The sequence below is a fragment of the Chanos chanos genome, chromosome 8 (genome assembly GCF_902362185.1).
Source record: "Chanos chanos chromosome 8, fChaCha1.1, whole genome shotgun sequence".
NCBI lineage: Eukaryota > Metazoa > Chordata > Actinopteri > Gonorynchiformes > Chanidae > Chanos > Chanos chanos.
Genome location: NC_044502.1, coordinates 31,091,653 through 31,109,527, shown reverse-complemented (window position 1 = coordinate 31,109,527; position 17,875 = coordinate 31,091,653). Strand labels below are relative to the sequence as shown.

Below are 17,875 nucleotides of genomic sequence, written 5' to 3'. Positions count from 1 at the left end.
TGCTGGAGTCTATATATAGCCCTTACTCACGAGTCCTTACTTTCCATCACCTTTATGAAAAGATTAGGGGGCAAGAAACACCCATCTGTGGAAAATCTACACCCACAAGCCTCTTATACCAAGGTGATACCTCCATAAAGGATACATCAATGCTAAGTCTCGCAAAATTTTGGGCAAACACGTTGAAGGCACTAGATTACGCTTCCAATACTTTTCCATACAATAAAGAACTTATATGGACGTGAATGTTGTTGCTGTGCAGCAAGCTGTTAGTTAAATTGATCTGGGTTACATAGAGTACTATAGCCTCCATACATCTAATGCACATCCCCATGCTTCAGTATGTTCTTCTTCTGTGGGATTTTTCTGCGACTCTTGAAAGCTAGTAATGACCTTAACACTATGCAGTGTTTTACTTATTGTTATGAATTCTGTGCTGAAGTGGGGTTTTTTTCTGTACGAACAATAACCTCACAATCGTTTTTTTTGTACTGTTTTGATATTATCATGTTACGTAATTGATATGTAAATGAGATCATTATGTAAATGATATTTTAATGTATGTACAATAAAAAATGTCAGAGTGTTCAGCCACTGGACTGTATTGCTAAAAAATCACATTTTCTTCAGAAAGATCTCTTGCACTACACACCTGTAGTATCATTCAGGGTAGATGAATAGGGAAATGGCATTTATACCTACAGCTGTAATTATCATACCCTCTCTCCACATTGAAACCAATGAACATGAGACCAACCAACACAAGGTTCTACAAAATACCGTCTCCACCCCCCCCCCCCCCCCCCAAGCGTACTCAAAACACGCCCATCATGGGCTCACACCAGTCAGTGGGATGCATGTGCTCTGATTTGTTAAATACTGTGTAGCAGCATTCCCTGAGGGAATTTATATGGCATACTCTCAGTAATATGTCATTATAACTTTTATTAGAGTGCCTTCGGGCTGAAATAGGTGAGGAGGAGTATTTTCAGGTATTTTGAAAACTCACTGTCTTGACAGTCAACTCTGGTTGTTCACTCACTGCTCAGAATTTTTATATGAAGCAACAGCTCGACAACCTAAGTCAAAATACATGCATATTCTGTGGTTCTGTTGGCTTCTGCAAAGACAGTGTAGTGCAGTGTTTTACAGATATACCAAAAACATTAAATGAGCCCTGGTTAAGTCAGAGAGAAATGTGAGATCTGCCTACAAGACATAAGGTAGGTTTTACCATTTTATCTACAACATAAACAAATTACACACAAAAGGAAACAATGTAGTGTTATGAGTGTATATTTTTCTGTATTTTATACTAGATATAAGCAATACATCTTGTACAAATAAAGCATTTCTGTCAGTTTACTACAAATAAAGCACCTATCAGTGCAAAATACTCACACGTCCAACCCTTTTTGAACATACTATATTCATTCATCACTTGTCTTACTCTTTAAACACGGTTATAAGTTATACAGACCCAAAGTTATACGTTTACACAGCGTTAAAAGGCATGCTCACTGTAGTCACATTCTGGGTTGACAATTCACAAAACATAAATCCAAAGCGGGTTCCCATCATCCACAGATTCTTGTCCAACAAGGCAAAGTTCACAGATCTGCACTGCAGATACCACAAGGCAAAGCACTCTCACCCTCATCTCCCCTCTTACACCATCTTAACTTAACATGGCCCTTATGTTGATAGGTTTGAGATAACTAGGACATTCAGTCACAATGACAGGACAAAAGTTGCTGGCAGTACATAATGTCTCAGCGTTACTGATGATGAATCGTAGTAAACTTCAGTCTTGTTAACCGACAGAGTGTTACATACACAGAGACACACACACACTCACACTCAAACACACACACACACACACACACACACACACACACACACACCACTTTCCACACTCAAAATCACAATTACAAACATCATAGATATTGTATTACTGTTCCACCACAGACTTTTCTCATAAATATCTCATAAATATCTTGTGGATACACCTGATAGAATAAGATAATTACGATGATACATTTACCTGTATATTCTTATGCAGCATATTCATGTACATATATATATATATATAAAATATTATAAGGTAATTTGTAATATAATCAGGAAATTAACATATATAGTTTATATAGCATAACCAGACAAGTGCTTTATACTGTATGTTGTGAAATATAATAATCAATGTTCTCTTAAGAGTATACATGTGTATAATCGTCACAAAAATTCAAACAAAATACCACAGAAACACACGAGCAAACATAAACGATCACAATAATGACAGAACTATCAGACATGACACACAACATACTGAAACGGTGCTGAACTAACATGTTTTATATATAGCGGCAAACATAACTTTTTGTGTCTCTACTGTGTGAACAGAGATTTTCGTAAATGAGGTTGAGTCTAAAAGCGTAACTGCTGTTTGAGGCAGTGCATATTATAATTATTAAAACATAACAGCTTCCAGTAGTAGAATGAAAGACAAAGCAACAGCTCCATGTAAAGTGACTACATGACCACTAACAGTTAAACATCTGAACGAGGGAAACTGTTTAAAATATATAATAACAATATCAACATGGTTCCTTAGTTATTAGCCTCTCAAAAAAACTTTTTTATACAGCATAACTAAGTTTATACTTGTTATATCTATGTAAAGATTCCTGCATTTTTCAGTATGACCGGTTTAGATACTTCAGTTTTGAGATAAAGTGCTAATTCTGAATAGTTGAATTAGTATGTTTATGTGGTCAACACACAAAATGCTATAAACAGTAGCATGTTTGGGATGTTCCCAAGTCTAACAAATAATTAAATGTTGAAAATATTCAATATAGTGTGCTGAAAATAACTTAACATCTAATGGACCCAACATAATGATATGTTCCTTTAAAATTAGTCTCACCTCAGAATGACTGGTCTCTGGAACATTGCTTTTTTTTTTTCATAAAATCTCTCACTGTGTCCATTTTTGCGACCTTGACAAATAGCGGCATACAAATCATTTTTATGACCACTAAATATTCTAATGAGTGTTTGTATATGTATTGTAAGAGCAACAACAGGAACTGTCATACACCTACCCGCTTAACATGTTGCTTTGACTTTTTATCAGTGACTTTGGTTTGGTCGTTTATTAAGGAATACTGGAAACCATGTGGATGTTTTTTTTTTTTAATCACACTATAAATCAGTGCTTTCATCAGTGCAAACTTACATTTATTAAAGTATCAATCCTTGTGATTGTCACACAAGAAAGAGTGCCTCAACTCATAGATGACATCAGTCCTTCGTTTACACTGTCCTTACTGAACTAACAGGCCGAAAGCCAATTGGTTTTGCTCTGTTTTATGTGTTTTTGCATGTGTACTTTAATATTAAAATTGTGAAGTGACCATTCAAGAAAGACTAAGACTCTCCAGAACGTAGAATCCAGTTATCGATTACTCTATCACCTCTATCACATACAGTACTGTTTATATCAGCAAAGTCATTTTTGTGCGTTAAAACATTTAAAGATTACGTTTCTTAGGTTACCTCCCTGGGTTGCTCTATATCTTTACACACAGCTCGTGAGATTACGGGTCCACTTGGTTATGTGCTGTGTTTAGAGCAGGATTAAGACTGCAGGAAGCTGATGATGCAGCTGATGAAATCCAGAGGCTTGTCAGCGTGAATCCAGTGACTAGCATCTGGGATGTACTGGATATCAGCACAGGGAAAGAGCCTCTGGATCTCTGGGTAATCCTCAGAGCTGGAACCAAACACAGCGAACAGTGAGTCAAAAAAAAGCTGGAGGCGTACTGACAGTCATCCCATCCTATTTAAAAAAAATGTAACTTTTTTTTTCCCCAGTCTTTCTAAGTTTGTCTACAGTTGATCTACAATTTACATGTACAGACTTATTTTTAGAAAGTTAATACGAAAATAGTATGGTTTTTTACTAGAACAAAGTTTAGGAGATGAGGTCAACAACTGTAAAGAGGTACTGACACACAAGAGCATAACATGAGCATGCAATTTGAGTGCTTATTTTTGTTCTGCTGAGCTACTTTCCGCCCACTTCCTTCAGGCGTCATTAGAGACTTTGGATTGGGCCACAGACCAATGTCAAAGGTAACACAAACCATCTCCTCTGAGCTCCTTCCACGTTACTTAGGCCTAAACAGTCTTTTTTATTAATTCTATGAAATTCTAGTACAAGACTGAGCTGCCCACTCCATGCAGAGCCACTTCTAGGATCCGGCGAGATTCAGAATCACAAAAACACCCAAATCTAATATGTAGAAGCTATTCGTCACCTTGATTAGCTAATTAGTACTCGTTATAGGTCGGAGCAAAAATCTGCACGTCTTATGCCAACCCTTGCCCAGTTGCCGGGATCAAATTTCTTTTTCAGTTGTTCAGAGCTTTACCTGATATAGGCTGAATTACTGCCACCGAGGAAAAGGGTGGGGCCCTCATAAGTGGTGTTGAATTCTGGGAAACTCATGACATCTTCCAAGTGGTTTGCGATGGCCTCCAAGTTGACTCTCCAGGCATAGTGACCATTCTGCTCAACGAGGTTAGTTAGGAGGAACTGTCTAACAGAGCGTTCCTGTGTGTCAAGCCAATACAGATACTAAGAAACATAACTATAAAGCAAAACTGTCACACATCCAACTCATATTAGAAAAAGACACAGACAAGACACTCGAACATCGCAATACGAATGCTGGACAAAATATCGTAACTGTTAAAGTTTCAGCTTTGAGGTGATTATTTTATCTTAGGGTGATAGAAACATCATTCTACAGGGGAAGCATTACTGGTCCTCGTCACCTCTGTTTTGTTTTGTTTTTTTAATGAAGCAACCAAAAAATGGGACAAATATTAACAAGAGGCCCTTGCTTATGGAGGGGGATCAAGGGATTCAGCTTGAATTCCTGTAATTCAAATTCAGTTTTCTCATGTTTTCATCATTTCATGGATACCGTGTTTTTCCCTTCATACATATGAAATGCACCTACTTTAACCAAATTCCTCAGCTGGTCCTCAGCCATTCTGCGAGCTGTAGAGCGAGGGATGTCGCTGGCTATTTTTACCTCCTTCATAGCTTGGATATAGGCTCTGAAGTTGGTACGCACTGACGTTTGAGCCGGACTGATGTCCACAACCACCAAACGCTCCACCAAACTAGGCTACAGCAGAGAGAAGAACAGAAATCAGAACATATGTAGGTATTATAGACGAAGCATCAATACAGTGTATGAGGAACACATCCAAAATACCTTATCAGGATCTTTGAAGGAGTAAGATGTATAAAAACACATGCAATCTTCCAATCACATTCATCTTTGCAAATATCCTAGAAGTACTCTTCTGTGTGACCACTTTGGCTAAAACATGCTGTGGATTTACAGCAGGACTGCTGAATAGCAGAATTCAGTAAGGACCGATACTCTACGGCTACAATACCTGTGTTAAAGCTGTCGTCATGGCGACTTTGCCGCCCATGCTGTGGCCGATCAGAACGCACTTTGCAATATGCAGCTGGCTGAGCAGATGTTTCAGATCATTAGTCATAGCCTCATAGTTCAAAACTGGGCTGTGCGGACTGTTACCATGGTTACGGGCATCTATGGTCAGCACCTGACTAGAAAAAGAACAGTGAGGACACTTGCAGAGGCAACGTGTGCACGTGTCTTTGTAAATCAAAAGTGAATAAAAGTACTGTCCAATTTAAAGCCACTACTACAAGTAAACTAAATTACACAGGCTCCTCTTCATATTGACATTCACTCAGTGTCTTTACATCTCTATGCTCCTAGAGTTAACAAATATCATTATTCAACATATATAACAGTATCTGGGCCAATAATTCCAGCTAATGTTTATCAGGATAAAATGTTCTATTTGTCATTGTCAATCTTCAGCAATGTAAGCCCAACTGAATTATCTATAACATTCAAAAAATTGCAAAATAGTTTGGCAGGACTCACCTTTCGACCAGTCCGTTGTACTAAAGATTTTGCAATAGAGTGAAAGTTTGACTTGCTTCCGAATAAACCGTGAAGGAAGACTAATGGGGTCTTCTCCAGTTTGCCGTCAAACACATCGTACGTCAGGTTTACGGGACTAGAAGAGAAGTAAATGGACTGAAATCAACTAAATCGCAAAAAGATAACACCATGTGCAGCACTTAAGCTGTGAAAATGTGAGGCTGTAACTTAACGTTGCATCTCCTGGTTAGGATCTGTCAGACATGGCCTGCTCTCCTTAACCTCGGTTACAAAACAAGCCTTTACACGACTTGATTTTTACTGCAATGAAAACCACTCTACCAACATCGCGATGTATTTAACCTTCAACACATCAATTACCACGACTTATGTCGGTTACTTAAGACAATTGTCACTACAGGCGACGTTACCAGTATAAATTCATTTTTGATTGAATTTTTTTCTCTTATTTCATCCATTCATTTGCCTATCCTTGCCCGTTACTCGCGTTTTCGTTGTAAATAAGTCGAACATTCGAATAGAACACAGATTCCAGCTGAAAAACCTGAGTACAAACTGTGCTTTCTAACTTCTTTTGCGATTAAAGAATAGCCCTTTTTAAATAGCGTCCGTAACAATCAGCACCTGGTTGAGACAGCAGCATTATCACGGCGTATACGGTCCGAACGACCCATTCCACTACAAAAATTCCGTGATCCAATAATAGACAAACATGTTGTTTGTCTGTTATAAAATCCCCTGTGAATGGTTCGCCACAGTACACCCATAGCAGCATAGGACACCTCACATCTGAATTGTCCCAGATCTCAAGGGTCGCGATGTCTAAGGTGGTGGGTGGTTTGAGCATGGACTTGTAGACACAGCGTCCAAAATGGCCGCCATGTATTTTCATTAAATCTGCGTCTGCGCACTAACATGCTGGCAAACAAACTTCCGACTTTGCGCAGCTGTGAAACTCACAAATACGTCTGTGCACAAATTTCATTCCCCGCCCAAACTGGCGCGCAATCTAAATTCAGTTCTGCCAATGACAAAACCCACTGGGTCATTACCTCAAACGTATATATACATATAAATATATATTTTGTTTGCATATATATGTATTCAAGCAGTGAGAACAGTATTCCGGTCAGAGCCCGCTACCACAATACAAAAAAGTTATATTTTATCTGACAGGCAGCTGGTGGCTTAAAGCAGAGATACTTCACAGGCATGTAGAGAGTATACTGGAGCACTAGAGCACCATAGTTTACCCTTTCTCCCTCTTTACCATGTCTGGAACAGTCTCTGTGTTTGTCTAGTTAAAATAGTGAAAACATTTCTAGAAAGGTTGTCCTCACAAAAGACATAAAAGATAACACATCCTGATTAATGTCCAAAAATACGGTAATTTATCAGATTGTTTATATTATTGTTGTTGTTGTCGAAGATTTACAGTGAATTGTGTCAGCTAGTTATTTGAAAGTTACAGCACCTATCTTTGTCAAGCAATTAACAGTAGACACTATCCCTAAGTTTGCAGATGGAGACAGGCAGAGGATTGCAACTACACTTGTTAAACTATTTGTATGACTGTGATTTCTCATAGCCAGACTAAGGACGCTTTGTCGCTGCGGAACGTGTAGCTACAGAAGTGGTCATAAGCGTAGCCCGTAACTATAAATATGTAGCACAGCTGCTCTTACTGACCTGAGACGACCTACGAACAGTGAAAAACGCTCGCCATTAGAGCGCTCTCCGCTGCCCAGGAATAAACATGGAACAGTCACCTGCCGCGATGAAGCTCAGCAGTGTTGTTTTGTCTGATTGGACAGACAGACAATTCCAAGACAGGCGTTTCTTCGCTGAGCATACTAGGCCAATACCCAGGGCTTTGGATTGAATATGAGCAGACTGTTTAATGTCTACGAAGTTTTTTTACATTTTGATTTTAAAACTGTTTTTATGCGACTGCTGTTTGTAGTAGTACTAGTTATGGTAGTAGCAACGGTAATCATAGGCCTAGTAGTACTACAACAACAACAGCAGCAACAATAATAATGATGATGATAACGATAATAATAATAATAATAATAATAATAATAATGTAATAACATTTATGTGATATTCATGTGCATATTATTTGGCATTATCATACAATCACTACTCAGTAGTGCTCATAATCATACATTTATTATGTCAAGTCATCTTATTACTAAGACTTTTTAAGAACATTATAAAACTTGGGAAAAATGTGATCATGCATCACAGATGTAGCCTACTGTTTATAACTGCTGAATTATTGTTTGTAACAGGATTCTAAAAGCATTGCCAAACAAAAGGTAAACGGACGCTTTTGTCCACCAACCTTTCCATGTTGCTATGTTTGTAGATATTGTCACTGAAAGCGGAAACAAATAATTTAATTCGAAACTACAAACATACAAAAATATCTATGATCAAAAGTACTCTCTGTGTCCATAATTCCACCCGGAAAAAACGTGTAAAACTATTGTGCATTTCGGACCGAAACTCTTGCGAGAAAAAAACGTTCAATAGAGTAAGTGCAACCCCATAAATCTTATGGGGCGCCGTTAGTAAAATGTTGCATCTTCTGTTTTCCTGCTCAGTTTTTGCACATTTAGCACTGCTAAATGTAAAAAAAAAAATAAATAAAAAAAAAAGCACTAAAACTTTCAACTGTCACTTTTTTGAACATTTAGAGAGAATTTCATGTAAAATATTGTAATACCTTTTCAAAGAGTAATGATCTGCAGTAAAACAAAATTATAAAATAATATATCATATAAATATAAATGTAGCCTAAATGTTAAATGTAACTAAATGTTAAATGTTACATATAAATGAAAATGTTAAATGTATATGTTGTTAAATGTTAAATCTAAATATAGGATTTGAAAACTAAATATATAGCAAATATGCTAATTGGTCACGCCCCCTCAGTTTTTTGCATGGAAAAGGGCGGTCTCAGCCACATCGGCCAAAGCTGTGAACACCAGAAAGTCTCAAAATGGTACAGCAGCTGCCACGCCAGAAAAAGAAAAACGAATCAGAAGCACATTATAACATGAAAAGTTTGTTGTGATAACAAAAATGCTTTTCACGGTTTAACAAAAGAATTTATACTGTTAGGCTATAACGGATTAGATTTAACATTTACATTTAACGTTTACATTTATATTTTAACATTTATATTTATATTTAACATTTAAATTTACATTAACATTTATATTTATATAATAGCCTATATTATTTTATAATTTTGCTTTAATGCAGATCATTACTCTTTGAAAAGGTATTGCAATATTTTACATGTGCAAATGTGCAAAATCTGAGCAGGAAAACAGAGGATGCAACTTTTTGCAAACGGCGCCCTATAGAATCTCCAAAACTGCTGTATTCATTAGGTTTCTTCAAACTGGATGCAAACCCTGCCCTTCTCGAGGTCTGAGTGCCACAGTTCCGAGACAAATCCCGAGCAAGTCTGAGCAAATATGATCTGCAGTTAAACACAAACTATGAAGGCACAAGTCAAGTATGGTATCATGCAGTGTTTGTTAGACTGGCTTCTTCTTTTTTCATTGACGAATTTGGTGACTTCACTTTACTGCTGTGCTCAAAGCGAACGTTTAAACAGTGGGGCTTTGTTTTGTTTATGTATTCACTTAAAGAAACAAACACTGCAACAAACAAACAAATATTTTTTGTAACCACACAAGATCAATTGTAGCCGATGTTGTGAATGTCTTTGTCTTCACCTCTTGCAAGTATTTCCCCCTTTGAAATCTTCAGATTCAAGCACATGAAGGAATAACAATACTGAATCATGCATTCACACAAGCTCGAAAAATCATTTTGGAGCATGCATCCGGGGAGGTTCAGTATCATCAAGGAAAGGAACTGCTCTCGTGCACAGTAAATGACTCGTGCGCGATTTAAGATTTCCAGAGAATGCGCATTGTGAAATCGGGAGAAGGCCTTTTATATTCATTCCCCATATGCACCAGACGATGGCAATAGAGCTCTTAAAACATTGTCTTTACAGCGTTCATGTAATTGATCACTATAAGGACTGCATCTTGACCAACTTTTGAAGCATACTTTTACCGCAGATTCTTTCAGTAAATGTTTGAATTTCTTGGTGGACAAAATTAAATTTCATTCGATTTTTGTCACATTTAAGTACTTCGCTATTTTTTCTTTTGAGAAACACTACGTTGTACGTCTACGTCTACGTTGTTGTCTTAATAATTACGACTGAACGGGATACCCCACTTTTTAGAAACAGCAAGCTACTGCAGATTAATTTGTAGCTGAGCACAATGGGGTATTTGACTGCCCGACTGCGCTTTCACCTTTGGTTCAGTTCATTTAGTTGTTTTTCAAACTTTACGTTTAGTTTTTTTGTATGTTTTTTTAAGGTAAAAATAGATAGCAGTGGTCAACCCGCTGATCTGTTCTGCACTGCAAAAGTCCTCCAAAAGAGGGCAATCATGAAGAGGGCGACATCACGTCTCCTGTGCTCTACGGTCTGAGGCTGTCATGGTCTGTGCGCTCTCACAGAATGCCTTTTGGAGTAAACGGCTCTCCCCTGCCCCTTGGCAAAGTGCAGCCGTTACAGTTGATTTAATGCTTGAGTTTTTGTGTGCTATGTCAGCCCAACTGCCATTCGTTGATGCATGTCGGGAGAAAAGAACAGCAGACCAATGACTTAACAAGAGGCCCTTTCCTTCTCCAAGTTTGCTGCCATGGGCTACAACCCAGTGGAGATGGAGCAGCCGCCGCACGAAATAACTATGGCAACGGACAGCGCCTAGAGTAACAGCAAGGCAATAACTTTGCTGGAAGTTTGATATGGCCTCAAAGGACTGCGATAATAAGAAAATCAGTCGATTGCGCACAAAATTATAACACATTCATATTCGTAACGAACTGTTAGCCTATCCTTCTTTACAAAGTAGCCTACTTCACATAGTGCTAACCGCACCTGATTTCCACCGCTCACGTCATTGTAAGTACAACAGGCTGTATAGCATGGTCAAAGATGAACCCGTACAAGCTTCATCTTTGAAGCTTGTTTGTGGGTTAACCTACACTAGCCTGTATCCCCGAGGTTACATTGCCAACATTTTGCTTCATTTTAAACATTAATATACCTTGCTCTTTCGGACAATTCTTTTCTGGTAGAGGTTTGAAGAAACAAGTCCATTTTCCTCAAACACCCAGGAGCCTTGCTGAAACACACCAGTAAATCTTTTATTTCTCAAATATCAAACATGCATAGTTAACGTTTCGCAGTGTAATATCGTAAGCATTTTGCAATAATCTCAATTCCTTCCTGCATTCGCTAGACTGTAAAACCTGCTATAAATAAATAAATAATAAGACCACTTTGGACCAGTCCTTGACATAGGTTATATCCTCTAGCCTACATTAACGCAAACAACGGAATTACTTAGGGTTATGTTTTAAATTACAAGAATTTTGCTGGTGCAAAGTTTTTATACTTCATCTGTAACTAACAATATATCCTTGCCGTAAACAATATAAAATACTTTAACCTTAAATAGCCCATACCTATTTAAAATATAGCCTCCATGGTAAGCTACACTGAACGTAGTCCTATTACTATTAATTTAACAGTATTCTTTAACGGTATTGTCGTTTTTATATAACTGTTAAACAATCACAACCAAAAGTTTTAATTAGCTTCACATGGTCATAATGCTTTACGCGTGGTAGGCTACTTAAAAGCAGCAATATGTGTCAAGAGTAGAACTTCGCACTAACAATCTAATGCAAATTCCGGACGAACACTGAGGAGATGAGAGAGTTTCACCTTAACATATGATGCATATATCCAGTCTTCGTGCTGTTTAGTTCTGTGACACTTACTGAAGTGATGATTAATAAGGCCCCTGCGTTTAATAAAAATAATTTCATGGCTCTCTTACTTTAAGTTTGACAAAGATTAGAAGTTCACAATAACGGATGGGTTAAATGCAGAGGACAAATTCACTGCTCACCGTGCACAGTGTGTGTGTGTGCAATCACTGAAACTTAAACTTAAACTTAATATAGGCTACTTCAGTGTATACTCTGAAACTGGTTATATCACGTATAAACAATGATTCCTAATCTTTGTCGAAATTAAATTTATTAAGATATCCATGAAATCATTTTTATTCAGCCCAGTAGCCTAGGCAGCTGCTTACGCGGGGGTCTAGTTTTTGTTTACAGAGGTTTTTCGTCAGACGGGAGATGGGGAAATCGGCGCTTCAGCTAACATTACACATAATGCACACGGTATCGGTCACATGACAGTTCAGGTTTCACTCTTCTCTCTAGACATGTAACCGCGCGACTCATCCATTTCCGAGTTGTGTTTACTTGCTAGGGTGTGAAATGAATTATGCGTAGTATTTCAAGTGAAGCAAAGTGCATTTAACTCTTAGACTATCTGATGGTGAAAAATATCAAAATGGGCTGTGTCTCCCCGTTGTGTATCATTGTAAATTTTTCCCCTCTGGAATGCACCATGAAACACGGGCAGTATTCGGCAGCGCAAATTAGCGGCAAATAATAGGCTAAGTAATTAATCAGTTCTGCGATATTTAAGAAAAAATGCTTTGTACTGTTGATCTTATTCATAACGTCCAGCTTTAAACCTTCCACTGGAAAGAGGAATCCTCGACCTCTGACGCCATTGCCTCAAGCGAAAGACACCCAAGAGTGCACACAGAAGTGTGATGGTAGTTAGCACTAGGTTTACAGGTTCGTCTTTGCCTCTAAGGCTTTCATCGCTCCCTCTCTTTTCTGAATCAAACGTTCCATATTTACTTGTCAAAATTACTTTTTTACCATGAATGGGTTAGTGTAACCTATCCATCCATACAGTCAAAGAAAACAACTAAGTAGCTCGAAGTATTTGGGTGTTTGAATCACTGTCCAGTGCCGAGAGTCTTTTTTTATTTTATTTTATTTTTTTTGGAAGCGGACTATAAATAGATTGTTTTTATTTATGCACAGTCCCTGTTGATGCTGCACCCATCCAGTTCTCTCAGATTCTCTGAAATTTGGTCTTGTCCTCAGAAGGAGCTAAAAGAACTTGATGATTTTTACTTCATCTGCTGACTTTATTCATAATCTTTGCATCTCACCCCAGCTGTCTCATAAAAATGAAATAAATTAAAACATTTTGGCAACTTCTGATTTACAGATATAAGTCAAAGAACGAGAGTGTAAAGAGTGCAAAACGTGAGTCACTCAGTTCCATACATTGTCACAATGTAAAAGGTTGAAAGAGAATAAATTGTAACTAACTTTAACCTACACTTTTGCTATATGTATGGATAGTCAAGTGCAGAATGGACAGAATCTTTGTGTACACATATGGGGAAAAAATCCTTTGAGGTCATTAAGCCATAAACATTTCCCAGAGGTCTTAGGAAATCCTGATAATAAGGTGAGTAGACAGAAGTCATGTATTTCTTAGGGTTCATAAAGATGAGAGAAGAATATTCTTTGCCATCAACAAAATGAGTTGTGCTGAAAATGAGCAAAACTGACTACCTATTACTTGATAAAAACCTCTAAACATTAACAGAGGATGTGACCTGTTTTTAACAAATTATCATCATTGCCTTTTTGTTTTAATAATTATAGAGAAGGTAATATTTATTTTATTCCATTTGATTACCAGTATCAGACCAAAGTGGTTACAATATCTTTTTATTTTAGTGTAAACCAAGACAGCTTGGCTGACAGGGCATTGTGAAATGACAAATGTGCTTGGGGATGTTTATTCTATCTACTGCTGGTTTTCACATGCCCTTGATATGTACATGCATTTACTGACTTGCATATTGGACTGAACTCTGTCTTTGCTAGATATGACTCACTGGTCTGTATCAGGTCATTTTCAGAGGTTAAAACCTATAAACACAATACACACACCTCTAACATGTTGCCGATGGATTTTTTTTTTTTTTGGATAAGAATGTTGACCCATGTCATGTTCTAAGTGTTTAAAAGACCAACAAGCAGTTCAGTCTAACCGTTCATGGAAGTTAGTCTAATGTTTTAATGTGTCTTAAATGGGGCTACTGATGTGCTCCTGCATTCCATCCAGTGACCTGGAAGCTCTGCCATTGTGTGAGGCATTTATTGATATCTTCCATCACAAAAATCAACCACTGGAAAACACTTCAGATAACCTCTTGTGGGTGTTACACTCTTAAGATTATTGGAGAGGGTCTCTATCAGTTGTACTGTGGACTTTGTATTTTTGTGCACTAACTTGTTTGGGATGAAATGTTGCATGATCTCAGCAGTGACCTTAGCAGGAGCAGTGTTGCAAAAGTCTGTTGAGTGACTGTTAAGTGACTGATTCATTGAATCAGTATCTTGAATTTTTTTTCTCTTAGTAAGAAGGCACCAGCCATTTTATATTATTTTATAGTTGCAAACTAGCAATGGCTGTTTTATTAGCAAACACCAGGCTCAAAGCTTAAAAACCAGTCGTCCAATAATGCTGTCAATTAGTGGATTCACTGTAGATTCTTTTCTCTGGGCATTTTGGTTTCTTTGATTTACAGAGAATTTAATACTATTCCTCACCCGTACTTCTCTTATTTCATTGGTTCCATCAATCCTTTGTCACTTTTTTCTCTGTACAGTATAAATTCAGAAAACTTTCTTTTCTGGATTTTCCTATGAATGTATATTGAGCTTCTATATCAAAGCAGCCTATATCTAATCATTCTGGTGTTTAGGTGTTTCACTGTCATACTACAATTACCTATGTCTCCAATCAATTTTCTGTCTGCACCATAGCCCTTCTCACACCTGATCAGACACACACACACACACACACACGCACACACACACACACACACACACACACATGCACGCAGACACACACGCGTGTATGTGTATGAATATGTGGGTGCATAATACATATATGCAGTATTTGAGAAATACAGTGGTTGGTGTTGTTTGGGATTTTAATGTGACTCTAGGCAGAAATGCAATCTGACACAATACATACAAAGGAGTGAATGAGTCCTCTTTTCTCTTTACAGACTTCAGACTGGTGTTCTCTGTTTCTCTGCCTCAGGTGGAAAAACAGGGCGTTGCCCCCAGAGGCACTGTTGCTATGGTGAGAGTGCTTGAGAGCAGCTCTTCTATCTTATCTCCAGTGGCGATGAAATTAGATTGCTGCCTGTTTGGTTTCCCTTGAGGACTAGGGATTAGGGTTTGTCTATAGTTGATAGCTGTGTTTCGTTTGAAGGCTAAACACTGTCAGCCGTTAACAAAGCAGACTGAGATTAGTGATTAAGTTTCCAAAATCACATTATAGTCCCACTTTGTTGTTGTTGTTGTTGTTGTGTGTTTGTTTGTTTGTTTTCAATTTTAAACATATAGGGTTGTAGAAAAGGTTGCAAGAGACATGCTAATGTCTTTTTGGCAAAATGCTAACAAACACCATAAGTTAAAAAGTACAAAAAAAAAAAAGGTATAAAGTGATAAAGGTAGTGCTAACCAAAATCATAAACCTTTGTGACAAACAAGGATATAGGGAGGCATATATATAATCTTGTTAAATCTGTCTCTGACAAAAAGACCCTATGAAGAATTTATAGAGACTCAAGAGGTTGCATAACATATTCCTACAGGTTAAGTTCCTAATTTAATTTCTAAACACATTTGAACACTGTTTTTTTTTCCCTAAAAGGGCTGTATGAAAGATCTCAATATGCCATTTGCCCAAGCTGTATTTGCCTTTGAAGCTTTGGTAAGTTCAAGCTTTAGTGAGTTTCAAATGGGACAATCAAGAGTTTCTGCCACCCCCATGGCTTCTGACTCATTTAGACCCTCTCAAATGCTGTGAGATGCTATCTTTATGATCAATTCCAATTCCACATTTAGCTGTCAGTTAACTATTATAGGATACTGTGTGTTGACTTTGGTGACTTACTGCTTGTTTTCCTTCATTGATTTGCTTTTATCAGTCTCAAAAATCTAATAAAATCCAGACCTTAGTACTCTATACAGAAAGACCTACATATCCATCTTGCCAAACCAAAGGACATAAATAAGATGTTCACCTACATTTACAGTCTGTAAGAAAGATGTCACTGTTTAGACCAATATTACACATCCAAAAATAGCTCTTTGTATTTCTAAAATTCTTGCAGCTGCAGTTCTTGTAAAACTATATTGTAGAGACTTGAGCTGATGAGAACAGATTGTAACAGGATAAACAAGTTTATTGAAGCAAAAAATATAGCAATATACACTGTTATTGAACAGTACAAAAATCATACATTCGTCAGTCCAGCATGTAGCATTTATTTCATGTTTATAGTAGACCGATGAATTGTTATTACACAGTGATATCTACCCTAATGAAGTTTGAAGTTGAGTAACTTAGATATTGAAGGGTATTTGGGTCAAACTGAAACAGATCTCCCTGACTTGTCTCACACTGTTTTCATACGATTGTAAAAAGTGTGGCCAGTTAGATTTCCAGCGGGACATTGCCTGAAGGTACTGAGCCTCGGTGCACATGACTAAACATCTTTGTTATTGTTAGTCAGATCTTTCCGTCTCCCACAACACACATTGGGCCATTCAAATGGAGAGGTCTGGGACTCTCCTTATTGGCACCACCTAAAGCAAACATCTCAGCTCTGTATGTGTGCCAAACAGAGGAGGTCAGAGAGTGAATCCCAAACACAACAATTCCTATTGTCTCAAGGCTTTACTTAAAAGGTAATATGAACCATATGTACAGGAGCTACAAGAGCAGACTATCAGGCTCCAGGTTGTAATATAGGCTATCGTAAAATGACCATTTGAATCAGTTGTGTCATGATATAGTACTGACAGACTTTCTGACCTATGACGATCAGAATTGTAAATGTGAATTCACTGTTTTGAAGCAAATAAACAAATGAATGATTTGATTTAAAAACTTAAAAAAAAAAAAAAAAGTTAGTGCCATTACATGCCCAAATATCTACAAGCTCACAAAACATGCAGAAATATCACAAAAAAAAAAAATCAAAGAAAACAATACCAGGAATGTTTATACAAATATATAAAAACAAAATTTACAAACAGCAAAAACTTATGTGCATTAATACACAATGTGGTCATACCCTGAAATGCACAAATTGAAAGATGACTATGGAAAAATACAGATAAGGAAGGAAGTAACCTAATGCATGTTATATCTCAGTCTCATTGTGAGTTTCTGTTTCAGCTCTAATTTTCCTAAGCAAATATATGGCAAATATATGTTAATACACTTGAGTCACACAGCAAAGCCCTTAAACTGAAACAAAGAAGTTTTAACCTACTAGATAGCATTACTTTCTTCACACAGAGTTGTGTTTAGATGTTAATATCAGACATTTACATGTCTTTTGCGTCGGATATGACTTATAAATGTTTCTCTTACGCATCAGAATTTCATGTTTGAATGAAGCCAAAGGTGCCATAGAAGCAAACAGTGACACAGTCAGCTAGAAGCAGCCAAAGAATAGACTGTGATGAAGTTAAAGTGTTATATAAAAAAAAAACTCAAGTGAATGTAATGTAACATAAGTGTAGCAAAAAAATATACAAATGAAACACCACTCCCTATTATCGACTTGAAAGGTGACTGTGCGACATCCTCCTTTTGACGGGGAAGTCCACAACACCAAGCCAACTAAACACACAGCTCTAAAGGAAAAGCAAACAATGAAACTTAGCCCTTCATCTCGGAGTCTTACCAGAAGCATTTCTACTCTGTATGAGATCATGTAATTCCTCTCTCTTCCCTGAAAAGTGGAGGAACGTTT

General features: G+C 37.4%; 1 protein-coding gene across 1 annotated transcript; it reads right to left on the bottom strand.

Moving 5' to 3' along the window:
• Positions 1-2,697: 2,697 nt before the first annotated feature.
• On the bottom strand, positions 2,698-6,821 carry abhd11 (abhydrolase domain containing 11). The gene is made up of 6 exons (XM_030782199.1): positions 6,648-6,821; positions 6,003-6,138; positions 5,479-5,652; positions 5,031-5,201; positions 4,437-4,618; positions 2,698-3,775 (listed from the first exon to the last, which is right to left on the bottom strand). Exons 1-6 carry the CDS (start codon positions 6,788-6,790, stop codon positions 3,640-3,642), a joined length of 942 nt encoding a protein of 313 aa, XP_030638059.1. The 5' UTR covers positions 6,791-6,821; the 3' UTR covers positions 2,698-3,639.
• Between the last annotated feature and the right edge of the window lie 11,054 nt (positions 6,822-17,875).